Source organism: Macaca thibetana, chromosome 11 (genome assembly GCF_024542745.1).
Source record: "Macaca thibetana thibetana isolate TM-01 chromosome 11, ASM2454274v1, whole genome shotgun sequence".
Lineage (NCBI taxonomy): Eukaryota > Metazoa > Chordata > Mammalia > Primates > Cercopithecidae > Macaca > Macaca thibetana.
The window spans coordinates 9,660,087-9,687,858 of record NC_065588.1 but is presented as its reverse complement, the minus strand read 5'-3'; the positions used below and the strand labels follow the sequence as shown (position 1 = coordinate 9,687,858).

General features: G+C 37.8%; 1 protein-coding gene across 1 annotated transcript in view; it reads left to right on the top strand.

The window, feature by feature from the left end:
• Positions 1-23,186, top strand: part of LOC126930038 (ovostatin homolog 2-like) — a 47,734-nt gene extending 24,548 nt beyond the window's left edge. The window contains exons 16-36 of the mRNA XM_050746638.1: positions 2,085-2,255; positions 3,070-3,214; positions 4,624-4,729; positions 5,486-5,714; positions 5,960-6,089; positions 7,977-8,095; positions 8,803-8,854; positions 9,646-9,729; positions 10,457-10,630; positions 11,384-11,465; positions 12,091-12,247; positions 14,272-14,346; positions 15,491-15,656; positions 16,424-16,635; positions 17,648-17,857; positions 18,427-18,548; positions 19,964-20,054; positions 20,427-20,495; positions 21,767-21,869; positions 22,558-22,632; positions 23,036-23,186. Coding sequence (XP_050602595.1) covers positions 2,085-2,255; positions 3,070-3,214; positions 4,624-4,729; positions 5,486-5,714; positions 5,960-6,089; positions 7,977-8,095; positions 8,803-8,854; positions 9,646-9,729; positions 10,457-10,630; positions 11,384-11,465; positions 12,091-12,247; positions 14,272-14,346; positions 15,491-15,656; positions 16,424-16,635; positions 17,648-17,857; positions 18,427-18,548; positions 19,964-20,054; positions 20,427-20,495; positions 21,767-21,869; positions 22,558-22,610 — 2,550 coding nt within the window. The 3' untranslated portion in view covers positions 22,611-22,632; positions 23,036-23,186. The remainder of the gene's footprint in view (positions 1-2,084; positions 2,256-3,069; positions 3,215-4,623; positions 4,730-5,485; positions 5,715-5,959; positions 6,090-7,976; positions 8,096-8,802; positions 8,855-9,645; positions 9,730-10,456; positions 10,631-11,383; positions 11,466-12,090; positions 12,248-14,271; positions 14,347-15,490; positions 15,657-16,423; positions 16,636-17,647; positions 17,858-18,426; positions 18,549-19,963; positions 20,055-20,426; positions 20,496-21,766; positions 21,870-22,557; positions 22,633-23,035) is intronic.
• Positions 23,187-27,772: the final 4,586 nt, after the last annotated feature.

Below are 27,772 nucleotides of genomic sequence, written 5' to 3'. Positions count from 1 at the left end.
GTTATTTTATCCTATGACATCCTTTCCTTCTTTAAATGCCCTGTCTCCAAGGGTCTGCACACCTCTTCTTGTGATCTGATTATTTCCCATTAGTCATGTTTTTTGGAAGCTTCCACTACCAGGCCCATTCATTCCAAGCCCTTTCCCTGTGTGCAGTACTGGGAACTGTTGAGTCTGAAAACTATGATTTGTATTTTTTTTAAAAATTTATTTATTATTATTATACTTTAAGTTGTAGGGTACATGTGCATAACGTGCAGGCTTGTTACATATGTATACTTGTGCCATGTTGGTGTGCTGCACCCATCAACTCGTCATTTACATCAGGTATAACTCCCAATGCAATCCCTCCCCCCTTCCCCCTCCCCACGACAGGCCCCGGTGTGTGATGTTCCCCTTCCTGAGTCCAAGTGATCTCATTGTTCAGTTCCCACCTATGAGTGAGAACATGCGGTGTTTGGTTTTCTGTTCTTGTGATAGTTTGCTAAGAATGATGGTTTCCAGCTGCATCCATGTCCCTACAAAGGACACAAACTCATCCTTTTTTATGGCTGCATAGTATTCCATGGTGTATATGTGCCACATTTTCTTAATCCAATCTGTCACTGATGGACATTTGGGTTGATTCCAAGTCTTTACTATTGTGAATAGTGCTGCAATAAACATACGTGTGCATGTGTCTTTATAGCAGCATAATTTATAATCCTTTGGGTATATACCCAGTAATGGGATGGCTGGGTCATATGGTACATCTAGTTCTAGATCCTTGAGGAATCGCCATACTGTTTTCCATAATGGTTGAACTAGTTTACAATCCCACCAACAGTGTAAAAGTGTTCCTATTTCTCCACATCCTCTCCAGCACCTGTTGTTTCCTGACTTTTTAATGATCGCCATTCTAACTGGTGTGAGATGGTATCTCATTGTGGTTTTGATTTGCATTTCTCTGATGGCCAGTGATGATGAGCATTTTTTCATGTGTCTGTTGGCTGTATGAATGTCTTCTTTTGAGAAATGTCTGTTCATATCCTTTGCCCACTTTTTGATGGGGTTGTTTGTTTTTTTCTTGTAAATTTGTTTGAGTACTTTGTAGGTTCTGGATATTAGCCCTTTGTCAGATGAGTAGATTGCAAAAATTTTCTCCCATTCTGTAGGTTGCCTGTTCACTCTGATGGTAGTTTCTTTTGCTGTGCAGAAGCTCTTTAGTTTAATTAGATCCCATTTGTCAATTCGAAAATTAATTCAAGATGGATTAGAGACTTAAATGTTAGACCTAATACCATAAAAATCCTAGAGGAAAACCTAGGTATTACCATTCAGGACATAGGCATGGGCAAAGACTTCATGTCTAAAACACCAAAAGCAACAGCAGCAAAAGCCAAAATTGACAAATGGGATCTAATTAAACTAAAGAGCTTCTGCACAGCAAAAGAAACTACCATCAGAGTGATTTGTATTTTTAACAATGCTAGACTTTCTTTTACTTGGCGTTGACTTGGTGCATGTTTCTTCTCATTTTTCCATGCCTTTCTGCTTTTTCTCTGCAGTCTCTTAAGCCTTCCCTCTGCAACAGCAGTAGAAGCTCTCTTGGAATTTGATGTTTGTTTCTCTACTAAGGAATAATTTGAAGATCATGGCATTCTCTGTATCGCAGTAATGTTAAAGATATTCGTCATGAGTATCATTACTTGTTCTCTTTGTTGATTTTATGTTTTGTTTGGAAGATTAAGTAAGAAGATTTAAAATCAGCCAGCTAATATTATTCTCCAGACTTAGAAGTTCTAGCATTATAATTGATTGTCTGTACAATGGGCCTTGGGTTAATCAATAATCAGGCATTGCTTTCTTATATTCTCTCTTAAATCCTGTGCCTAAGCTGAGAAATTCTGTGAACATGGTATCGGTGGCCTAAAACAAAACTGGTTTGCTCTTTTGAAAGGAAGAGCTTAAGTGAAAATACTGGATTAAATATGATGCATGCTCTTAAAGAAAAGAACAAGAATAAATGGTATAGTACACAATTTGCCAATTTTGTAATTGTAAAAGAAGTGCTTAAAATTATTGGGAAATGTTTTTTCTCATAGGTATATAACAAGGTTCCAAGTATAGAGCTGTATGGTTATTTCTACCGTGGCCTCAATCTTGATGATGGCAAGGAAGACCCTTGCATTCCTCAGAGAGAGATGTTCTACAATGGTTTATATTACATGCCTGTAAGCAACTATGGGGATGGAGACATCTATAATATTGTCATGGTAAGATCACTAAGGAATTTGGAAAATATTTCATCTCAATTTTTAGTATTCATAATGCATATTGATGTTTTCTTAATTATATAGTTTTCTGCCTATACTTTGAGATTTGTGTCTGTAATCTGCCAATAGAGTACAGAGAAAGTGTCTTATAAAAAGGAGATGTTAATTTTGTTGATTTTTAAATTTTCTGCTGAAAATAAATCATGTAGCTACAATTACAAAACCTCATTTAAAGAAAAAGACAGCCTCTAATTAATACAATAAATCTTATGCAAAGATAGTCAAATCAAGAGGCTAAGAGAGTGTGGACTCCAGATATCCCTAGGCCGTTAATGAAATATGCTGAGACTTCCATGAAAGAATCTTTATAATTAATGTCACAAGTGTATAAGAAAAGGGGCGTTGAATCAGACAGACTTTATCAAGTTCCAGCTCTTCAATTTACTGAGTGTGCCGTGTGTGTGTGTGTGTGTGTGTGTGTGTGTGTGTGTGTGATGTTAATTAGGGTAATGATAGTGCTGATCTCATCAGTATTTTTCACTTAGGATGAAATGGAGAATAATGGAAAATACTTAGAAAAATGCTAGCACATAATAAGTGCTAGATAAATCATAGTAATTACCATTTTTTCTCTAAAATAGGGCTTTTCCATAAGTCAGATAGAGGTAAGTTGACTTGCAACTTCTCAGGCCTTTGTTAAGACAGAAAATATGGATACTGACCATCCATTTATCTTTACAATATAAATAACAGGCCTTTTATAGTTCTTGCATGAAAAGAATGAACAATATTTTTGTTGTTTGTTTCTTTAAAGAACATGGGTCTGAAAGTCTTTACCAATCTCCATTACCGAAAACCAGAAGTATGCGTGATGGAGAGAGGGCGTTCACTCTCTAAGCCGCTTTTTGTAGGAACAGAAAATTATGGTCTGATGCTTAGTGCTCCATCTAGAATTGCATGTAGGTAATCTTAAATTTTTTGTTGGGGGAAGACCAAAGCGGTTTGTGGAATTTAGTGTATTTGAGATAAACTATACAATTTTGGAATTTTATATGTGAATTATGCCATGTTTTTGGCTACAATTAGACATCCTATAGTTGGATAAAGCAGAATAAGACAGACTAGAAATGCTTTTGGCTCTAACAAGAAATTAGCTTCAGAGGTGAGATGTAATTTACTTTTATTGATAAAATACAATGTCAGAAATACAATCATGCTTCACTTAGTGATGGAGAATTTGTTCTGAAAAATGCATTGTTAGGTGATATTGCTGTGTGAACATCATACAGTGTACTTAGACAAGCCTAGATGCTGTAGCCTACAACACACCTAGGCTATATGTTACAGTCTAGTTTTCCTAGGCTACAAACCTCCACAGCATGTGGCTATACTGAATACTGTAGGTAGTTGTAACACAGTGGTAACTATTTATGTATCTAAACATTGCTAAACATGGAAAAGGCACAGTGAAAATGTGGTATACAAGATAAAAAAAAGTTGTAATTTTATATACGGCACTTCCCATGAATGGAGCTTGCAAGGTTAAAAGTTACTCTGAGTGAGTCAGGGTACAAATATATTTTCTTTCTTTACATCCTTATTCTATAAGCTTTTTCCTATTTTTCAATTTTTGTAACTTTTATACTTCTTTGTTAAAAACGAAAACGCAAACACACACATTAGTCTAGGCCTATACAAGGTCAGGATCATCAATATCACTGTCTTCTACCTCCACATCTTGTACCACTTAAAGGGTCTTCAGAGGTAATAACACACATGAAGTTGTCCTATCCTGTGACAGCAATGCCTTCTTCTGTAACACCTCCTGAAGTACCTGCCTGAAGCTGTTTTGCAGTTACTTTTTTTTTGATAAGGAAAAAGAGTACATTCTAAACAGTAAACAGTGTAGTATACTGTTTACTGTAAGCACAAAAACCAGTAACATAGTCATTTATTATCATTATCAAGTATTATGCACTATACAGAATTTCTCTGCTATATTTTTATAGGACTGGCAGTGCAGTAGGTTTGTTTATACCAGCATCATCACAAACCCATGACCAATGCATTGCACTACAATGTTATGATGGCTTTGATGACAATAGGTGGTAGGGATTTTTCAGCTCCATTATAATCTTACAGGACCACTGCAGTCTAAGTGGTCTGTCATTGATCACAGTGTCATTATGTGGTAACTGACTGTGTATAGGAACAGGCAATGTATCGTGATACACAAAAACAGTCATAGTAAGTGACTGTGATACAGGAAAGTGAGGTGTTTTATGGGGACCTTACACCCTGATAATATATAGACCGTAATTTGCAGAGTCCAAGGTGTGAATAAGGTACTTCTTCCTTTTTTTTTTAGCTGGTGAACTCAGAGAGGAGAATGCTGACTATGTAGAACAGGCTATAATTCAAACAGTAAGAACGAACTTCCCAGAGACATGGATATGGGACCTTGTCAGTGTCGAGTGAGTTTTAACCATTTTTTCTCCTATGTGTCTTTATTTCTATTTTCTTTTTCTTTCTTCACTTTTATTCCTGGGTATATAAAACAGTATCGTATTTGTAAAATATATATCATCGATTTGCATGCACTGATCACACATTTTATTTTTTCTCTAGCATTGTTTTCCCTTCACCAAGAGTTTCTCTTCTATTTATTTTATGCAGACAGATTTAAGCTGCCCCAATTAAAAAACATAATGTGGGCCGGGCGTGGTGGCTCAGGTCTGTAATCCCAGCACTTTGGGAGGCTGAGGCAGGTGGATCACCTGAGGTCAGGAGTTTGAAACCAGCCCGGTTGACATGGTGAAACCCCGTCTCTACTAAAAATACAAAAAAATAGCTGGGTGTGGTGGTGGGCACCTATAATCCCAGCTACTCGGGAGGCTGAGGCAGAAGAATTGCTTGAACCCGGGAGGCAGAGGTTGCAGTGAGCTGAGATCGCGCCACTGCACTCCCACCTGGGTGACAGAGAGAGACTCTGTCTCAAAAAAAAACAAAAAACAAAAAACAAAAACCATAATGTGGTGTTTAAAGAAACATGACCTTTCTACACTCAAATTTTATAAAAATCCAGCTCTCATTATTTTTATCTAATGCCCCATCCAAACAATATAACTCACTTTTGAGCTTCAGTCAATACTTTTCTGCTTGCTTCGCACTTAATTTTAAGTTCTTGGTTCAGACAAAGAATGTGTTTTACCGATAACCTCTTCTTCCAGTTCCTCAGGCTCTGCCAATCTTTCATTCCTCATTCCTGATACGATAACCCAATGGGAGGCAAGTGGCTTTTGTGTGAATGGCGACGTTGGATTTGGTGTTTCCTCTACAACCACTCTAGAAGTCTCCCAACCTTTCTTTGTTGAAATTGCCTCACCCTTTTCGGTTGTTCAAAATGAACAATTTGATTTGATTGTCAATGTCTTCAACTACCTGGATACATGTGTAGAGGTGAGTTGTTCTCTTTGATCTGGAGGCAAAAATTTAACAAAGCTAAAATATTTCTTAATATTTCCATATTCTCTTTATTCTCAAATGCAAAATGCTACTATAAAGGTATGAGACTTAGGTCCATATTCTTCAAACAAATATAATTGCTTTCATTCACAGTGATGGTTTAAACAGTGTATTGAGCACGGCGTTTCATAGTGATGTGTGTTCCAGTGCTATCCTCATTGCCATGATTGTTTTCCTAGATTTCTGTTCAAGTGGAGGAGTCTCAGAATTATGAAGCAAATATTAACACCCTGAAAATCAATGGCAGTGAGATTATCCAAACTGGAGGGAGGAAAACAAATGTCTGGACTATTATACCTAAGAAATTGGGTAAGCAGCTATCTGTCTACACCAGTCGCTCATGGAAAACCAGCCCATATTAATTGTATCCATTTATTTTCCTTAAATTGTCTATACAAACATGATTTTCTCTTTTACATTTTTAAAATTCTTTTTTTTTTTTTTTGAGACGGAGTCTGGCTCTGTCGCCCAGGCTGGAGTGCAGTGGCCGGATCTCAGCTCACTGCGAGCTCCGCCTCCCGGGTTTAGCCCTTCTCCTGCCTCAGCCTCCCGAGTAGCTGGGACTACAGGCGCCCACCACCTCGCCCGGCTAGTTTTTTGTATTTTTTAGTAGAGACGGGTTTTCACCGTGTTAGCCAGGATGGTCTCGATCTCCTGACCTCGTGATCCACCTGTCTCGGCCTCCCAAAGTGCTGGGATTACAGGCTTGAGCCACCGCACCCGGCCTACATTTTTAAAATTCTTGTTGTAAATTCTCCACTAGAAATTCTAATCTATAGTAATCTAATTTCTGGTTGTTAATGTTGTGTAGCGCAAAACCACCATTCATTTTTACAAGAGCATAATGCAATTAAAATACAGTATAAATGCTAACTTGCATGACCTATCATGGACTATATGTTTGGAATACGCCATATCCCAAATAAAGGCCATGTTGTCATTGATGCCACCTTAATTCTTTGACTTCTCACTGGCTCCTTGGCCTACCATCATGAACCCAGGCCACCTTCACAAAACTTGCTGCTCCATCACAGTGATCAATTAGGTAATTGTCAGGTTTGTAAATTTACTACATGTGCCACGGGGATACCAAAATCACTAAATGATTGGAATGAGATCAAAAACTGAGAATATTTAGTGCCTATGCTATCTGCAAGATGGAAAAATAAACTTGTCTCCTATTGAAATATTGAAAATACATGGAATGGAAAAAGTTTAAAACTCTAGTAAACAAGTAAGGCTAGATGTGATATGTGTGATACTTTTAATCACTACTTTTAAAAAATAGTTATTCAAATTGTCTTTATTTAATGTCCTATATTTGTTGTATTATTTTAACAGCAAATAATACATCGATGAGATTATTTTAGTTCAGTTGTGATGCTGTTCTCAGACTATTTTTCTATTAGATTTGAAGTTTCTCAGTATTTCTACCGCACAAGATCTTCAAAATCCTACCTTGGCAATTGAGAGAGAATTCTGTACCAACTTGTATAGTTTTATGACATTAAGTTGAAGACACAGTGTTAAGAGTGAAATAACAAGCTTTCTGAGACAGAGAAACAAATCAAACACACCAAAAAATAAGAACAATATTTTGGTTGTATATATTGATGTATAGTCATGTAAATAATAATAACTTTAAAGAATGATTATTTTCAATCCTCTAATTTTTACAAGCAAGGAAACTGGAGATCAGCTCTAATTATGTAATGTGAAATCAGGAAGTTTAAAGACAATGAATTCCTTGCTAGGACAGTATTTTAATCCCAGTGCCTGTCTACTACATAATATTTTACTATTTTTGTTTGTTTGATCTTGGGAAAAGTTAGGAGCCCTAATCAGCTGACATTATTTGCCTATATTGTCATAAGTAATCTTTATAAACAATCAATATCAAGGAATTGACTCAGATGACTTTGTAGAATGTTACTTTTCCTAAAATTTCTTAAGTTTTAATTAAGTAAATTTATCATTTACTTAATATAAGGAATCATGAAAATCAAGGAACAGGTGAAATGGAAGATACCACATAGTATCGAGGAAGGAGAAGAAACAAGTTATTTTGTTCTAAGCATCAAATTAACGATAGAATTTGGTTCATCCAATTCAAGACATGGTTCACAGACTCTAGTCATTTCTCATTATAGAAGGGACCAATGATCAATTTAATTTATATTTTGGAATGTCTTCCAGGTAAAGTGAATATCACTGTAGTTGCTGAGTCCAAACAAAGCAGTGCTTGTCCAAATAAAGGAATGGAGCAGCAAAAGCTGAACTGGAAAGACACTGTGGTCAAAAGCTTCTTGGTAGAGGTATGGATATGCAAACTCTCAAGCTTTTCCTGAAAAGAAACAGACATCTAAGAGGCTCTGTCTTAAAAGACATTCTCCTTGAAGAGACTTAGTTGACAACATTTACTTTTGACACAAGACATGCCATTTTAAATGAATTAAAACAGCATAAAGTTCATCCTTTCTTTAATTAATACCTCACCCAGGATAGTAAAGCTTAACACTTGAAACAGACTTGACAATTTTTTGTTTGTTTCTGAGTCAAGATGTTTCCTGTACACCTATTTCTCTTCCTTCTGCTTTTCCGATTCTCATATTCAAGAGACAAATCTACTTGTCTTACACTCCCATGCAGTTCCCGTCATCCTCAACAAGAATCAGCACTTGTCAGAGGAACACTATTGATTTGCCTCTCGGCACATCCCTGTTCCACAAAGCAATTTTAGTTGTTTACTGGAGATGCTATATAGGATCAGAGGAGCTGAGAGTGTCCCACAATGACATCAAGGTTATGCCTGTCCAAGCTACAGAACGCAGAAGCTAAAATGGGTGCTGGTGACGTCCCATGCCTTCCAGATATGAACAGAAGGGGACCATGAGTTGGATCTTCTCTCAGGGATAAACTTGCACCAGCCATGCTTAAGTGAGCTGGTGCTTAATCACTTTTCCATCATGGACAGAGGACTTAAACTCATTCTTCCGTGCTTGTTTGTGTTACTCTTTGACAGCCTGAAGGTATTGAAAAGGAAAGGACCCAGAGTTTCCTTATCTGTACAGAAGGTAAGAGGATCTTTTAGGAAGTCAAATTAGTCCTAAATAAAATTCACCAGAAGAATCAGTTTATGTCCTCTCCTTCCACATGAGTCCATGTGCCCTGTGATTTCACGTTAAATATCTCATGGAGGATTCTCGTGTTTCATGCTTTATCTTGATGATATAATTTTAGCCATCGAGAAGCATCTTCAGAAGGTGGTTTTTACTTCACTTTTTGACATTAGTCTGCCCCAACCTATTTTTTTTTCATCATGTGTATTCTTAGCTCCTCTTATGATATGGTTGGCACACAATATTGGACAATGGGACATCAGGATTGAGGCCCAATAGCACATAATATAATCTTTGCTTTTGTACTCTTAGGATAAAATAACCCGTAGATATGTTACTGCCCCTGCCCCTCAGTCTCTGGTTTTATGGCCATGAGGAGTATTATTTTACCCGGTTGATGCTGATCTGATTATACTCACTCATCAGAGCCTTCAAGCTTTACCTTTTGCGTGTGTTGTTTTATGTGTTACAGTCAGTATAGTTTTTACATTTTTTTTTCATACATAAATAGTTCAGGGACTAAACCAGTGAAGAATGGGGGCCACGATCTAATGCACAGATTTATATGCCATTTTCTGAATGTGCTGTTATCCTAAACTAGGTCAGAACTCCAATTTCATCTCCTCTAATAAACAACTTGTAAAATAAAAATAAGTAATGGAATCTTACTTCCAATACGTGTATCCCCCAAATCTGCTGATATAAAGAAGCCATCACATTTTTTTAAATCAATATTTTCATTCCAGGTGCCAGAGCCTCCAAGCAGGGAGTTTTGGACTTGCCAAATGATGTAGTAGAAGGTTCAGCCAGAGGCTTTTTCACAGTTGTGGGTAAGTTGATTAAATGTTTTGTTTCACAATGATTTGAAAATCTTGGTTGAGGTGGTCTTAAAAAAATCCTTAAAATAACAGAATAGAGAGATTTTCCTAAGCTATCAATTGGAGGGAATTATTGTTCAGATCACCCTCTATGTTTCCTGACAGGATCTGAAGGGATTACAGTACCGTTTCCAGACCTATATTCTCAGGAAACCCTAGCTTGTGTAGATGGTAACTAGCGTTCAGAAAGCAAGAGGTTCTTTATAATCATTAATCTGAAATATGAAATTCACCTCTTGGAGAATCAGAATTAACTTTGCCTGTTAATGATGTTGGGAGTTTTCTCAGTACAAGGAGAATTTTTTGTTGTTGCTACAAAAGGCAAATTTCTTTGTCTGTTATTAACATGAACATCTCTTGGAAGGGATGGATTATACTTTGTAATTCATAGGATTGGTTTATTTTAAAAAGAAAAAAAAACTAGCAAATGAGCAAACATATTCTCCTAACTTTCTCCTCTCTCTGGTAATGAGATTTTCAGAAATATTTTCCATAGCACTTTAACTTCACCCTTCAGGGCTATCTCCTCTTTCAAATTGCTTCATAAAACTTTCTTTGTTTCCACCATTTAGACTCAATTTTAAATGTTACCTATTCCACTAGGCCTCTTTTGTCTATAGTTATTAATGCTGAGATGGCAACTATAAACAATACAGCTTTCTACTTTTCCTGTTTTTAGGGGATATTCTAGGACTTGCTATGCAGAATCTGGTTGTTCTGCAAACGCCCTATGGAAGTGGAGAGCAGAATGCTGCCCTGCTGGCATCTGATACTTACGTTCTTGACTACCTGAAATCTACTGAGCAACTGACAGAGGAAGTTCAATCTAAGGCTTTCTTTCTCTTGTCTAACGGTGAGAAGATTTAAGTAATTTCTGCCCATAATTGTTGAAATCAATTGTTACTCATACAAAGATGTCATAAGCTGTTTTTTTGCAGTAGTCTGGTGCAAGAAAAGTGAACCTGAACCTGGGAACTCTCAGTCCTAGCTCTGTTTTCTGTTTGACTTCAAAATCTGTGTGGTCATCATTTGCAGCTGCAGAGTTTTAAGCTATGCACTTAATTTTTTTTAATGCCTGGTATTTTGCAAGCTACCTTGTTTGTTGTTGTGATTGCTGTTGTTTTTGTTAAGAGTTGTTGTCAGTGGTTCATCTATCAGTGTCTGTATTTGTGTGCTCAGCTGTGGTCTGTTGCAATGAAGTGATTGGTTTTGTATACAGAAAGAGGGCCAATGTTGTAAAATGTGAGGCTAAGGAAAAGTCCAAGAGCATAAAATAATCTTCTTTAGTTTTTCTTCTCAGAAAGATAACACTGAATTAAAAGGACCTTAGGGGAAATATACTGAATAATTAGTAGGTACCAATGATGAGGCAATTACTGAGCCAGACATATCCATCTGTAGTAGCTTGTCATCAAAATCCTATAAAGTAAGAGTTATGTTTTCTCCCTTGTGAATACAGAAACTGAATTTTAGAAGTTCAAATGGAAATGATCATCCTAGTGATTTATGTCTGTCTAACACCAAAACCTCGGGCTTGCACTGCACTATTCTTTCTCTTCTGACTTTCTTAGGTTAAAAAATAATTTCCTACAATGTTCTATTTTAGGTTATCAAAGGCAGTTATCTTTCAAGAACTCTGATGGTTCATATAGTGTGTTTTGGCAGCAGAATCAGAAAGGAAGCATATGGTGAGACATAAAAATTTTATTTTATATAATATAGAAATTACCTGAGGAGGGCTTGCAAGGAGGTGAAGGAGGATAGAGTTCAGTGGGGATTTAGAAGCAAAGTGGGTTTCAAAGTCAATTTACGGAGGAGAAATAGATAAAACTAAAGATTTAGTGATTCCGATTCTAATACAACAATATACCTTCAGTCTCGTGATGATTTACTCAGCAGTCTGATCCTCTCATGACAGCCCGCACACAGGCACAGCTGGCTAACTCCACCGAAGAGGGCGTGTCTTACTCTATGTTTCTCAGAGTCCCCTGTAGATTCAGGAAAGTGAAATTAGAAGAACCCAAAATGCCTAATTACATCAGTTCTCCCTCCATGTATAGGTAATCTAATGGGCTACACAGCAAGACCTTTGGGTGCAAACATGCTGAAAATCACCTACTCTAATTTCCACTTATTGCTAGTCATAATATTTTCCTGACCCAAAGGAAAGAGCCACTATCAATAAAGATGGTTTACAGCAGATGAGTTGAATGCATCCCTTACCCAAAGAGAACGATGGTGATGAACATGTGGAATTGCTAACATCGCCATTTCCTCTTTATCTAACTTTTGCTTTGGTGATTTGTACTACAGGCTCAGTGCTCTTACTTATCAGACATTGGAGAGAATGAAAAATTATGTATTCATTGATGAAAATGTTCAAAAACAGACCTTAATCTGGCTTTCAAGCCAGCAGAAAACAAACGGCTGCTTTAAGAATGATGGCCAGCTTTTCAACCATGCCTGGGAGGTGAGAGAGGAGCAGCACCAGGCTTTCCTTGCTCCTGGGCGTTGCCTGCCTTGCCCTGCCTCTGGCTTTCCTGATCTGGAATATGAATATTCTTCCTGTGAATATGAAGCCTTCTGAGCCACTGCAGTCCTGGGCCTGTGGTGGGTTGGTCAGCAGCACCATTCCAGCTGTGTGCATGTTTAACCACAGCCTGGATGTGACTGCTTCTGAGTCTCTTGTCTGCCTTACTCAGCCTCTAGTCCTTCCCGGGTCTCAGTCCTCTTCAGAAAGTAAACTAGCAATAGAAGGGAGGAGAGAGAAAGGGAACCTAGAAAAGAAACTTTCATAAATTTGGAGACAGTCAATGTATAAAGGGAGGGGGCTGTGAGTATATGAGGAAGGAAAGTTTATTCCTGTCCATGGATGGCAAGAAAGTTCCGGGGAGAGCATCTAGTAGTTCACATTGTTTCAATGAAGCAAGTTTTTCTAAGATCCTCTCAAGGAAAAATTCAAAGGCCAAGCTTGCCCCAGGGCCAAAGTACAAATGAGGTGAATTATATCCTTGGCAGAATCCAACCGTTTTCCTGTCCATATTTAGGTAAATCCCTCCCTTCCAACTTCCTTTCTTTGCAGATAGCTGTCCACCTCCAGCCCATCTTCTGTCTCCTTTCCTGTCCTATTTTTCCCTCTGGATGCTCAAAATCTCCTATCATGGCATTTTAGCGTGCTCCAATGGCCCCTGAAATACGCTGAGCTTTTCTTCAGCATCCTTCCTCTTAATCATCACTCCTGTTCTTGAAATACAGAATGCATATCTAATCCATGTCAAAATATGAATGAAAACAGACACTCGATGATATTTAATTTGCATGCAAATTGTATTCAAATTGTTTTGTGGTATTTTTAATTTATTCCAAACTTATTCCTTACAACAGGGGGGCCCTGAAGGAGAAGAGCTCTTGCTCCTCGGTAGAAAAATCAAAAACTTTCCCACGTTCTCTTCTAAAACCTCTTCACATCCCATCTTTCTTCTTATTGGATTCATTACTGGCGAATCATTGCTGATTACTGCTTCAGTTTGTCTGATCTTCCCCAGTATTTTCTCATTAATTAAATATCTGTGTGTGGGGGGGTGAGTGGGTGGGTGTGTTATGAGTTGAGAGAAATAAAAATGCAAGGGAAAAATAAAAGCTTACACTGCAGAGGAATGGTGATACCACTCGCTGTAATTTACATGTACTGTGAGTCCTCGTGCCTCATGTTATTGCCTGCCATATGCTGTTATTTGCGTCTTAAACACTTGGTTTCTCAGAAATATTTCTTTTCTGAAGAAGGGAGGGGTTGTCCTTTGCTTAAATAGATAAAACGGAAAGCTTGTACAAGATCAGTAGATCCCAAATGCCATTCTGAATGCCATTTCCATCAGAATCACTAGAGCGCCCATTAAAATGCATTTCGCTGTCTTATTTCCGAGTTTTTTGAATCAGAGTCTCTGTGTAGATTCTGGTTGATGTAAGTATCCCAGGGGACTTTTATGCACAGTTAGTTTGCAAACCACATGATTTAAAATGAGTTTCTCATTTTACACTGTAACAATCTGAGACTTGACTCTGCTGACCTTCTAGTGTGCTTTTCCAGGAATCTTCACAGCAACTTTCTGCTTCACCTCATTAGAAATTCTTTGTTGACTTTCTTCAGATTTATACCGAGTGGAGACAAATAGAGTCCTGTGAATTCCTTAAAATGTATGCTTAACACCAGGCTGCATAAATACGATTATATATGTTATTTAATACACATGAAATTAATTGTTATAATAATAACAACTTAATAATTATGATTTAATTATTGCATAGAATCTGAATGATTCTTGCTCAGATAGTATGACTATTAACCATCTAATTTAAAAACTACGCATGTTCGGGTGTTTTTATGAATAATGGTATTTGTTCCAGTATTTTTAACCTACCTAGTTTTACTTCAAAAGAATACTTGTTATTTTGTGCTCTGCTGTCCCGAATGACTCATTGTTCCTTTGTTTTCAGGGTGGAGATGAAGAGGACATTTCACTCACTGCATATGTTGTTGGGATGTTCTTTGAAGCCGGGCTCAATTTCACTGTATGGATCCCCATCATCTTCTGATTTCAGTCAGCTGAATGCACATTAAATAGACTGTAGAGTCAGAGTCACTTGAGATTCTAAGACTGGATGAAACCCCGAGATAACATTTAGTTTATTACCACCCTTTAAATTCATGCTGTTCAAACTGTTTTTTATTCATAGACAGCTTTGAAAAACAGGATTGAGTTTCTCTCTAGGGAGAATACACATATGCACACAAAAACGACTTATTCACACAATTGCAGGCATTCACATCTCTCCTGAAGTTCAGCCATGAATTTCAGTTTGAGAACCTCTGCTCTAAGTAAAGCCATAGCCTAGTATTCTGTTTCTCTCTCAACAGTGAGTAAACATTTTCAACTCCAGTGTGGCTCACCCTCGCCACCTCCCAATCCATAGGTTAGATTTCCAAAATCTATTCCTGAACTAAGATGCTAGGAATTGTCAGGGTCATTAGTATACCTTGAAAATTATCTTCAGAAATGTAAGCCTCTATTTTAGGCGTTAGAAAAAAAAAAAAAAACTCTTGGGCCTATGATAAATTTGGATGCTTTGCCACATAGAAGACATTCATAACTAAAATATCACTGATCAGATATAAAAACTGCCATTTTCTTACTAAATTTTATTGGGCCAGACATGGTGGTTCATGTCTATAATCCAAGCACTTTGGGAGGCTGAGGCAGGTGGATTACCTGAGGTCAGAAGTTCAAGACCAGCCTGGCCAACATGGTGAAACCCTGTCTCTACTAAAAATACAAAAATTAGCTGGGCTTGGTGGTACATGCCTGTGATCCCAGCTACTTGGGGGACGGAGGCAGGAGAATTGCTTGAACCTGGGAGGTGGAGGTTGCAGTGAGCTGAGATCATGCCACTGCACTCCAGACTGGGTAACAGAGCGAGACCCTAGCTCAAAAAAAAAAAATTATTGCTTAGGTCCTAATAATGATATTATGAATTTATTTTAATGATATTTTTGAAGGATAAAATATATGTGTATATGTAAATGGATTTGTATATAAAATATACTTTGAGGATATATTATATATATTATAAACAATGATTAGTTTAAATGTTCAGCAAGCTCATGGAATGTTCGGTTATCAGTTTACAATATATGATTCTACTTCCTGACCAACAGTTTCCTGCTCTACGAAGCGCACTCTTTTGCCTTGAAGAGGCATTGGACAGTGGTGTCACTAATGGCTACAATCATGCAATTCTAGCTTACACTTTTGCCTTAGCTGGAGAAGAGCAGAAAGTGGAATCTTTACTCCAGACCCTGGATCAATCTGCCACAAAAATAAGTAAGCGTTATTATTCATTGTTGCTAGTGGGGGTGATCTTGGAGCACAGCGAGGAAGCGTTCTAAGCAGTCACATAGGAGCTCCCTCTTCGCCAGTGTGTTTCTATTTCTCTTATGGAATTTATCAGTGGCCTTTATACCTTTCAAGAACACTGCATATTCTAGACTTTCCTCTTTTGCTTTATGCTAGCTTCCTCTCAAATGAGTGATGTGAGGGGAGTCAAGCCTGGTGACCAAGCCATAGACTATCATAACTACTGGGGAAGCTTAATCACCTGCTACTTAGAAAGTTGCTATTTAAGGCTGTAGCAATTTGCTATAGCTGTCATCAAATACCACGTACTGGATGACTTCAGCAACAAAAGTTTATTTTCTCACGCTTCTGGAGGCTAGAAGTCTAAGTTCAAGGTGTTGGAAGTGTGGTTTCTTCACCTGCAGGTGACCACATTCTCCCTTCATCTTCACAAGATTTTTTGTGTGTGCACAGCCCTGCTCTCCCTTTTGTGTGTCCAAAATTTTTCTTCTCATAAGGGCACCAGTCAGATTGGACTGTGGCCTGTAAGCTTCATTTTAACTTAGTCACTTCTTTTAAAAGTCTTATCTCCAAATACAGCCACATTTTGAGGTACTCGGAGTTGGGGTTTCAACATATAAATGTGAGGGGAGCAATTCAGCACAAACAGAGGTCGGGAATGGAATTTGCATCCTTCTTTATGTGTAACCCATGACTTTTATACAGACTATGTGAAAATTCTTCCTTTTTCTCAGATAATGTCATCTACTGGGAAAGAGAAAGGAAACCCAAGACAGAAGAATTTCCATCCTTTATTCCCTGGGCACCTTCTGCTGAGACTGAGAAGACTTGCTATGTGCTGTTGGCTGTCGTTTCCCGGAAAACTCCTGACCTCACCTATGCCAGCAAGATTGTGCAGTGGCTTGCCCAACAGATGGATTCCCATGGAGGCTTTTCTTCTACCCAGGTAATTCATGTAGGCCTGATATTAATAGCAGTATGTTTAGTGCAGAAGCTGTAACTCTATGACGAGTGAGATATTAATAGTAAAGATATCACAACAAATCCTTTCTGAGAAGAAGAATCGTGGATATTATTAATCCTATTTTATTTCCTCAACAATTATTTGTTGACCAGTTATTGTGTATCAAGCACTCTACTAGGAAGCCTCTAAGTAGAAGCGAATGAAATGAGGCCCCCTATTCCAGGAACTTATCACCATTTGTAACTTCATTCACACAGCAAACACAGAATAAGTCTAAAGGATATTTTTGTCATAAGCACCACTCTTGGTGGTACATTAGACACCTGATGATACTATGTTCAAATTATATATGGACCAAAAAGAAAGTTTTCTCTCTAGTTCTGTGGGCTATACACTGGGAAAAGCAAATGAAAGGAAGGAAAACAGGAGAAATGGGGGGTATGAGAAACAATGACATGTTTTTCCTTACTTGGAAACAAATTGAAAATGCAAAAAAAACAAAACAAAACAAAACAAAAAACCAGTTTTATTTCCACGAGAAAAATCTGCATTTCTCTTTGTATTTGGTCTTAGTTTCTGAGTCAAACCATATACGAATGCATTTCCGAAGATCTTTTCCTGATTCTGACCTCCCTTCTTTGAAGAGGAGCAGAAAAAAAAAGAATTATCCATGGCAGCCACAGGGGCCGCTGACTTATGTAATGCCTTAACTTTTAGAAAAGCTTTGACACCATTTTTAACCAAAGAGACTATCTTTTATGAAAAATTTTTAGAAAGTAAAAACACAATTAAGATTTGTTGAAGAAAACTAATTTAAGTGGAAACAATTTGCACAAGCAAGTATATTTTCCTACCATTCAGGATATTGCTTCTTGGTGTTTTGCTGACCTGTTTTAGGAACACTTCTAAGGATTGATATGAAGTCCGTGGTCAAATGATGACCAATATTGTGTCATAACTGAGCTTGGATCGTTGCTTGTGCTGTTCTGTGCAGGAAACTCCAGTTTGTCTTCTTGCCATAACCCGTTACATGAAGTTAACCTTCTCTAAGGATCAAAACACCGTTACCTTTAGCCGTGAAGGATCCAGTGAGATTTTCCAGGTTAACAGTGATAACCGCCTACTGGTCCAACGTTCAGAACTAACAAAGGCACCTGGAGAATACACAGTAGATGTGGAAGGACACGGCTGTACATTTATCCAGGTAACAGAAATCTGTCTGAGAGGGTGATGAGTGTTTGCCAGTAAAAGAGTCAGACTGTCTGTTCAGTTCTACGTGAAGTGTTATCTGACCGTTTTGTGTATTTACACTATCAATAGCCGAAAATGCAAGTTATTTTATGAAAAGGTACTCAGTTGTCGAAGTTTCTTGAGGATTATTGCTATTAGAAAGTATTCTGTCTTCATTAAATTACATTATTCTGAAAACTAAAGAATTTAACCCGATTCCCTGAAGATAAAGATGTAAACTACATTAATAATAGAAATAAGCAATAGGTTCTTTCTTTTTAAAAATGTTTTATTTTTAATTTTTGTGGGTGCATAGTAGGTGTAAATATTTATGGGGTACATGATACAGGCATACAATGTGTAAGAATCACATCAGGGCAAGTGGGGTATGCATCATCTCAAGCATTTATCCTTTGTGTTAGAAATGATGGAAGTATACTCTTAGTTATCTTAAAATGTAAAATTACATTACTACTGACTGTAGTCAGCCTGTATAATTCTTAATACAGGATGAGTTTTCTTATAATTTGCTATCCTTTCTAGGCCACCCTTAAGTACAATGTTCTCCTACCTAAGAAGGCATCTGGATTTTCTCTTTCCTTGGAAATAGTAAAGAACTCTTCGGATATCTTCCAGACTATTTTTGACCTCACAGTGACCCTCAAGTAAGTGTCATATCTTGATAGTAACTCCCATGTGGGCAAGATGGTAAAATATTTAAAAAGTTTGAGCAGTAGTGAAATCACAAAATATAAATCATGGTAATATGATGAGTTCTCATGTTGGTGGTGACAATTCTACAGCACAGTCACTTTTTAGCCCTCTGTCCGGACACCACAATTTAGTACATCTTCAGCTAAATCAGAGCTAAAATGAGGCAAGTATAACATGCAGTCTATGTGAGCGTGATTTGAAAGCTTTCGCTGCACTGATATTCCATGACACTTTCTATTCTGTTGTATGGAAGTACTCCTAGTTTTGAAAAACAGAGATTCTATATTTCTTTCTCAAGACAAGCATGCATGATCATATAGTAGCAAGCCCACAAATGTTTATTTTATAACTGTAAAGAGTAAAATTTTAGATTTTTACTTTCAGAATAGAAAAACAAAATGATCCTCTTGATTTCAAGCATGATTTATAGATGCTAAAGGATGTTAGCCTTAGTTAATATGTGGAAAGCATTGAGTGAAATTAGTTTGGCAGATATTCTTTAGAATTTCTAAATAAAAATCTCTTGAGCACCAGGGCTAAGAACTCAATGACCTGGGGAACCCTTTTTTTTTTTTTTTTTTTTTGAGACAGAGTCTCACTTTGTCACCCAGGCTGCAGTGCAGTGGCACAGTGGCAAAATCTCAGCTCACTGCAACTTCCACCTCCTGGGTTCAAGGGATTCTTACGGCTCAGCCTCCCGAGTAGCTGGGATTACCAGTGTGCACCACCACATCTGGCTAATTTTTCTATTTTTAGTAGAGTCAGGGTTTTGCCATGTTGCCCAGGCTGGTCTTGAACTCTGACCCTCAAGTGATCCACCCATCTTGGCCTCCAAAAGTGCTGGGATTACAGGCGTGAGCAACCATGCCCTGATGAACTATGGAACTCTTAACTTCATACCCCAATAGTCTTACCCAGAAGCAGGAAACTGAGCTAGAAGATCTCTTGGATACATGTCTACTCCATAATTCTGCTAATATACCACCTTGTAAGCAAAGATGTCCTCTAAGTGTTATGCAAATCCAACATTAACCTAAGCATATGTAATATAGATTTAGAAGCTTTGTTTACCAGTTCAAACTTTGAGACTGCAGGTAAGCTTAAGACCAGGATTTGGGGGAGATTTCGTGTCAGATAATTCATTATTTGCTCCAATTTCTGTTGCTATGTATCATTTCTTTCATTATCATTCTGATCATGCCTATTCACAGATGCTTGAAAATGACTTTCTTCAAATTTTCTCTTCGGCTTTTACCTGTCCTCCAGACTTCTAGCCAATTAGTATTTATCCACCTGGCACTCTCATTATGAGATAAGTCACTTTTTAAAATTGATATCTAAACTAGTGTTTTCTTAAAATTTTCAGATATACTGGAATTCACAATAAATCCAGTATTGTGGTTACAGATGTAAAAATGCTATCAGGATTTACTCCAGCCATGTCATCCATTGAAGAGGTAAATAATAGAAGCCTAATCTGTCAGCACAAAGACAGCTACATAGAGTATAAAGATAAAATAAATACTTGTTTAGCAGTTGTTTAGCAAAACAAAACTATAGAATTCTTCTTCAACATTCACCTTTATATTTTTACGCTAACACTGGAGAGCTGGTGTATTTAATTCGTACAAATTAGCAGTCAGTATTTCCCATGGTTCATCATATATTTTTCTTTAGTTGCTACCTGTGCTTATGAAAACATCATGGCACCAAGGAATGTTCCATAAAACAGAACCTGACACGGAAAAGCGTGGACATTCAGTTCTGCAGTGGTGCTGCCATTTGTTCTAATATCTATTCTCTATCCTTCCTTAACAATTTCTTCAAAGCTTGAAAACAAGGGCCAAGTGATGAAGACTGAAGTCAAGAACGGCCATGTTCTTTTCTATTTGGAAAATGTAAGTTTAGCAATAATTTTTTTCTTTGAAGTTTTCTTTTTTCCTTCCAAGGACGATTGGATGCTTCCACTTCTTATAGATATGATAGGATTTGTAAAAGGAAAAAACTAAGCGACATTAAGGATGACCAGTGTTCTATCCCACTGATCATCTTCTCCTTTCTAGTTCTAAGGCTATTTCATAAATGCCCTGGCTACGTGACTAGATAGCTTTCCTCTCCCTATCAAACACAGTCTGGTCACAGAGTAGATGTGTAATTATTTTATAATTTGACTAAACTCTCACAAAGTTTGCCATAATTTTTAAATTTACAATTGTGTATTGAAGGTGTGTGGTGTGATGTTTTGATATAGTGAGCTGATTGTTATCTAGCGTGACTATATGTGAAATAGCTGAGTAAAACATCCCTCTTCTTTTTTCATGATGAAGTACTTAAGATCTACTCCCTTAGGGAATATTATATATACAGTATAGCATTGTCAACTGTAGGCTACTGCTGTATCTGAGATTTGTAGAATGTATTCATTCTGCACAGCTGAAGCTTTCTATCCTTTGACCAGCATCTCCCCATTTTCCCATTCCTGATAACTACCATTCTACTCTCTGCATCTATGAATTCAACTTTAGATTTAACTTACAGGTGAGATCCTGCAGTGTTTTCTGTGTGTTTCTGGTTTATTTCACTCCATATAGTTTCCTCCAAGTTTTCAATGTTGTTGCAAATGGCAGAAATTCTTTTTATTTAAGGCTGAATAATTTGTGTATATATATATATATATATGCGCTTCAGTTTCACTATCTATTCATCTGTTTCGAACATTTAGGTTGATTCCTTCTGTTGGCTATCATAATGAAAGAATGAGCATGGGACTGCAGCTGTCTCTTCAAGATATTAATCTCATTTTCTTTGGATGCATACCCAGAAATGGGATTGCTGGATCATAGGATAGTTCTATTTTTATTTTTCTCAGGAAAAGCCAAACTGTGGCTTGCAGTTTAGAGACGTCTTTTCTATGTGTATCGTTACCACTCACATAAATGCCTACATTCCTCTAAGACTTCCAGCTAAATTCCTCTCACCTCAATGTAAGCAAAGGAACTGAAAATTTTATATGATTTAAGGTTAACAACTCCTTATTTTGCCAATATGTAAGTGAATCATACCCTAGATCTATTTAATTACATAGATCATAAACTTCTGGGGATAATTTTCTCAGTGATTATCTTTTCTCAGACTTGCTACAATGTAATTATAATTTGTGTCATTACAGGTTTTTGGTACAACCCACAGTTTCACTTTTTCTGTTGAGCAGAGCAACCTTGTGTTCAACATTCAGCCAGCCCCGGTCATGGTCTACGATTATTATGAAAAAGGTAGGCAAGCAACAGCCATGCCCTAAGGCTATTGAACATGGTATTTATATCTAACATTCCCGAGCTACTAAACTTCCCAAAATCAACCTCTGTCTTCACAGAGTAAGCAATAGATGGCATTACTTTGTATACTGGTTTCTTTCTTCCATGATGCATCTTCTGACTGAACCCATTTTCCAGTTACCAGAGTTTTTCAACACCAGAATCCTTTCAATATAATCTGACAGGGCTCCACTTGAACTTGAAATACAAGCCACATGAAGCTTCCAGGTCTTTTTGTTGTTGTCATTGTTGTTCATGCTAAGACTGACCGTTCTAAGCTACCTCTAAGGACTTTGACTTAAAAAGGGGAGTGGGGAATATTCTGAAATGCTATTTTAAAAATTTGATAGATTCATTTCTAAAACGATTACTAAGATGTCGTAGAGACCATACAACTGTTCCCTGGAAAATTGGTGCTATTTGGTTTTTGTTGAATGCTGTGTGAAGTTTGTCGAGTATTTGAATTCTGTCTCTGACATTTACTAATAGAATGTATTTCATCAAGTGTCTTAAATATTATTAGCTTATTTCTGGATGTATAAAATGGGAAAGTAATTGTCTCTATTTCAAAATTATTGGAAAGATTAGATTGAATGTGCTTATATAATCTACTTAATAAAAATACATGTTCCCTTTATTTTTTCAGAAGAATATGCCCTTGCTTTTTACAACATCGACAGTAGTTCAGTTTCCAAGTGAGACAAAGCAATTACTGGAAGAGGTAAAGAAATTTTATTACATCATAAACCATTGAAAACACATCTAATAAGAAAATGAAAACCTAAATAAGATAGGACAATGGTTGAAGAAAGACAAGTGTTTGGTACTTCATTAGAGTTGTGTAACTGTGTACTACATGAGTATTCTGATAGTCGTTAAGATTGTATTAATTTCTTTAAAAATAGCTTTACAGAATTCACAGCTATATATGTACCTTTTATAAATCTCTCATTTTTGTTTTGTAAGTTGACAGGTCAGTAAAAATTTAGGCACATATATTTGTACATATGCATGTATATGTATGATACATGTCTATGTGCCTATATATGCATGTTTTTATATCTAAATATTTATATATACATACAAACATGTGTTTGTTGTTTAAACAATGTTTTAAATCCCAGGTGGAAAACCATTTCTTTTAACAAACTGATTCTTCTGTATCAAACCTGGAAAAATTTCATGAACCATCTGGCATCCTGAACAGTCTGCAATCTGCTCTGGCTTCTTATCAGGTTTTATTTCCTTGTCATCCCATTAAATGTTGTCATTTTGCAACTGAGTCTATGACTTTTTTTTTCTTCCAGTACTTTATTCACAGTTTTAATCCTAGAAAACGCAGGGGTTTTTTTGACAGCAACTTGAATAATTTGCTGTATTGTTGTCAACTCTAAATTCGAATGTTTAGACATTATGGAATACAGAGTTAGAATTCTTCCATATCCAAAGAGAGTGAGAGAGAAAGAAGTTGGGGGAGAGAAAGAAGCAGATTAAGTGAAAGTTGAAATGGACTCCATGTTAATTCAAGGAAACAAAAACAAACACACACAACATAGACTCAAATGTATCTTCCGAGATCAAATCTGCCTCCTTAGGCCTAATCCAACGTTGCCCATTCCGTTGGAGCAAAGGCATTGCTTATGCAGAGGTTAGGCCAGCACATCCTTTGCTTGCGTCCTTACTCACTAGGTAAACACACCCCTTACACTCCAGATGTGGCCAGTCGTCACCCCCGAGGGATACTGGTCAGGCACTCAGGGATGGTTTTGAAACAACTGTGGCCTGCCTCAGACCACCCCACGCAGTGGGCTCAGCAAATTTCCAAAGTGCAGAGACAGCACTGCAAAGGCAGAGTGTGCCAGGATGGGCCCTGGACATACACTGTACAATCCATCTCAGATGAGGTGTTGGGAGCAAGTTGGCGTGACCCAGCCCACAGGCACTGCTCCTCACACCCCCACCTGGGTGGGAGCCATCACAGGCTAGCATCCCCTTGTCCTGCCCCTATCCTGGTTTTCTGGCTGGCTTTGCAGATCAAAGGGCATCCTTCCACTTGGACCAATCCTGGGGGAGACATCTCTCAGAAGACAGTCCTAGAACATGGAATATGACCTTGTTTGGAAATAGGGTCTTTGCAGATGTTACCAAAGGAAGAGGAGCTCACAGTGGATTAGAGTGGGCCCCACCTAGTCTAATGATTCCTGTCCTTAAGAGAACACAGACCCACACACACACACACACACACACACACACACACACAAGAATGTGCCTGTGAAAATGGAGGCAGAGCTTAGAGTGAAGTGTCTACAAGGCACGGGACGTGGACAGTTGCCAGAAACCAGCAGAAGCCAAGAGTGAGTCATGGAGTTGATCTGCCTCACAGCCTCTAGCAGGAACTCGTCCTGCCACTACCTTGACTTTGCATTTCTAGCCTTCGCAACTGATGGAATAAACTCCCATTGTTTAAAACCAGTCAGGTGTGGCATGTTTTTATGTGAGCCCTGGGAACCCAATACACTGACTTCCAAGGGCCTCATCCCACTGACTTCAAAGCAGGCCTGGATCTGTGCGTTGTCTCACTTCTGGGAGCTCCCATGAGCCTGCAGAGAGATTGCAGGATCTTCCTGAACATTGCCTGAAGAGGAAAGAGGGACTCAGAGGATTGCCCCGATATCGCCCCTCCCTTCTCCTAAATTCTGCTGGGCTCTCCCAATGCCCCAGGGAGACATCCCTGCTAACTTCTGCCCTGCAAGTTGACCCTGACATTTTCAAGTGTCACTGCCTCTGTGAACTTGAATGGATTGCTCTGTTCTTTGCACAAGAGTAGAAACATCTGCCTGGGGTGCAGCTTGTCCCAATGGCTGGGACTTCCCTGACACACAGCTCCCCATATCTGCTGTGGAGCGGTCTCACTGACATCTGGGCAAGCAACTGGAAGAAGCTTCAGCCCCAGTTCTAAAGGTTCACAGTGACTGGCAGCTGGGATTGAGACAGACCCACCTTCTGTAGGTGGACTTTGGTGCTGGCCCCGGTTGTCCTTTTATAGTCACTACCTTTGGAAAGGGTGCAATTTTCACCCTCCTGCCCTGCCAGTGTGGCAGGGTATTTTTTATTCTTTGTATTCAGTTGTTTCTTGGTGTTTCTTGGTGAACAGAATGGAAGATATGCCTTTTCCTAAGCATGGCTGTGGCACAAGAGGCTTTCCGAAGCAGCTGCTCAGGTGGCTCAGCCTGAACCAGGACGGGTTGAGAGGGAGCATCTTCCTGAGCCCTCAGTATGTCATCCACAATGGACGGGACAGGCTCTGGGGAGTTGTTCTTCACCCCTTCCAGAGCTGAAACCAGAATGAGACTACCTGTCTCTCTAAAAAATAAAAAAAAAAAAATTATCTGGGCTTGGCAGCATGCACCTGTAGTCCTAGCTACTTGGGAGGCTGAGGCAGGAGGATTGTTTGTGTGTGCCCAGGAGTTTGAGGATACAATGAGCCATGATCGCACTTAAGCCTGGGTGACAGAGAAAGAACCTGTCTCAAAAAAAAAAAAAAAAAAAAGAAGAAGAAATAAAAGAAAAAGAAATCACCTTGTTTGTGAATACAATTTCTTTCTTTCTAATCTTACTACTTTTATTTTATGTCATTTTCGTGCCTTATTGTTTTGGCTAGGACTTCCAATACCATGTTGAATAGGAGTGATGAGAGTAAACATCCTTGCCTCATTCTCAATCTTATGGAGAAGGCAATAAGTTTTTCATCACTAAGTAAGATGTTTGCTGTAGGCTTTTTGAAGGTGTCACACATCAGGTTAAGAAGCTTGCTTCTATTCTTAGTTTGCAGAAAATCTATAATAGGAAAATATGTTGAATTCTGTAAAAGTTTTTTCTATATCAATTGATGTGATCATGTTGATTTTCTTGTTAGATTATTACTATGGCAGATTACATTGATTGATCTTCAAGTATTGAAGCAGTCTTGCATTCCCAGGAAAAACCCACTTGGTTATGGTGTATTCCAAGGACTACATAAACACACACACAAACACACACACACACACTCCAGAAGTAACACAAGTTCAAAATACAAAACTCAATTTAATTTGCATATACTAACAATAACTAACAGAAAATCGACATTTTAAAATAATTGCATTTGTACTATCTCTGAAAAAAAATGAAATGATTAAGTCTCTATAAGATCTGTATGCTGAAAGTGTACAAAATCCTGTAAACAAAATCACAGAAGACCTGAATCAATGAAGAAATATATGGATTCATGGATTGAAATACTCAATATAGTAAAGATTTCAATTCTTCCCAAATTGATCTACACTTTTAATACATCTCCATCAAAATCCCACCAAAGGATATGTTGTATATCAGGCGATCTGATTTTTAAAAAATGCAAAGATTAAAAGGTAGAAAAAAGAATGACATTGGAAAAGTGATGCTACACAATTTTAAAGTTCTGCTCCAATTCTAAAGTAGTCAAGACAGTGTGATTCCAGCAAAGGGATAGACACAGAGATCAATGGGACAGACTGTGTCCAGGAATAGATCCGCACAGACATGGAAAATTGATTTCTAACAAAGCTGCAAAGACAACTCAACAGAGAAAGGACAATCTTTCAACAAATGCTACTGAAACAACTCAACTTTCATACGCAAAAAATTGAACCTCAACCTAAAGCTCCTATTTTACATAAACATTAATTGAAATGGAGCGCAGATTTAAATAAAAAGTGTTTAACACTATGAAACTTTTAGAAGAAACCGTAGAAGAAATATTCAAGACTAAGTTGTCAGACATGACACTAAAATAACAATTCATAGAAGAAAATACTGATAAAATGAACTTCCTCAATATTTAGGACTTTTGCTCTGTGAAGGATCTTATTAAGAGGACAAAAAGACATGCTACAGGCTGAGTGAAAACGTATAGCACAAACCATATAGTGGACAAAAGACTTGTATGTAGAATCTATGAAGAACCTTGAAAATTCATCACTTTTTGAAAAAAAAAATTCCTATGAAAAAGTGGGCAAAAGACATGAAAAGACATTTTGTCAAAGAAAGAACATGAACAGCAAAGAAGCACAAGTGAATATGATCAGCATCAGTAACCATTAGAGAAATGCAAATTAAAACAATGAAGTATCACTATGTCTGTTAGAATGGATAAGGTCAATGATGACACCAAATGCCGGCAAGATTGCTTAGAAACCAGACAACCCACACATCACTGGCGTCACTTGAACAAGGTATAGCCACTCTGGAAAAGAGTTGGGCAGTTTCTTATAAAACCAAAGGTACACGTCCTATGTGACTCAGCAATTTCACTCTTCAGGATTTAACTGGAAGAATGAAAACAGGTTCACAAAAACCTGTACGTGAATGTTCTTAAAAGTTTTATTCAAAATAGCCTCAAACTGGAAACCACCCAAATATCTTTCAATGGTGAAAGACTCAACAAATTCTACCATATCCATATAAGAGAATACTACCCAGGAATAAAAAGCAAGGAATTATTGACACAGGCAACAACTTGGAAGTTTTGTTAGAGCATGAAACTTGGTGAAAAAAGCCAAACTTTTGTTGAAGATTGGGTTTTGGCTTTTGTTGAAGAAAGAAAAAAACTTTCTCTTATGAAAAAAGCCAATCTTCTAAAAGGTTTTACACTTATAAGATTCCATGTATAAAACATTCTCCTGTTGTGGGATAATTTAGGAATCAGAGAGACCGAGGAGTTGAGGAGGATATTTATTATTTAGGTTCACCGGTCCAGCTGGATTAACATCCAAAGGACTGAGCCCCGAACGAAGAGTCAAGTTACCTTTTAAGCATTTTGTGGGGCGGGGGGAGATCTGTGC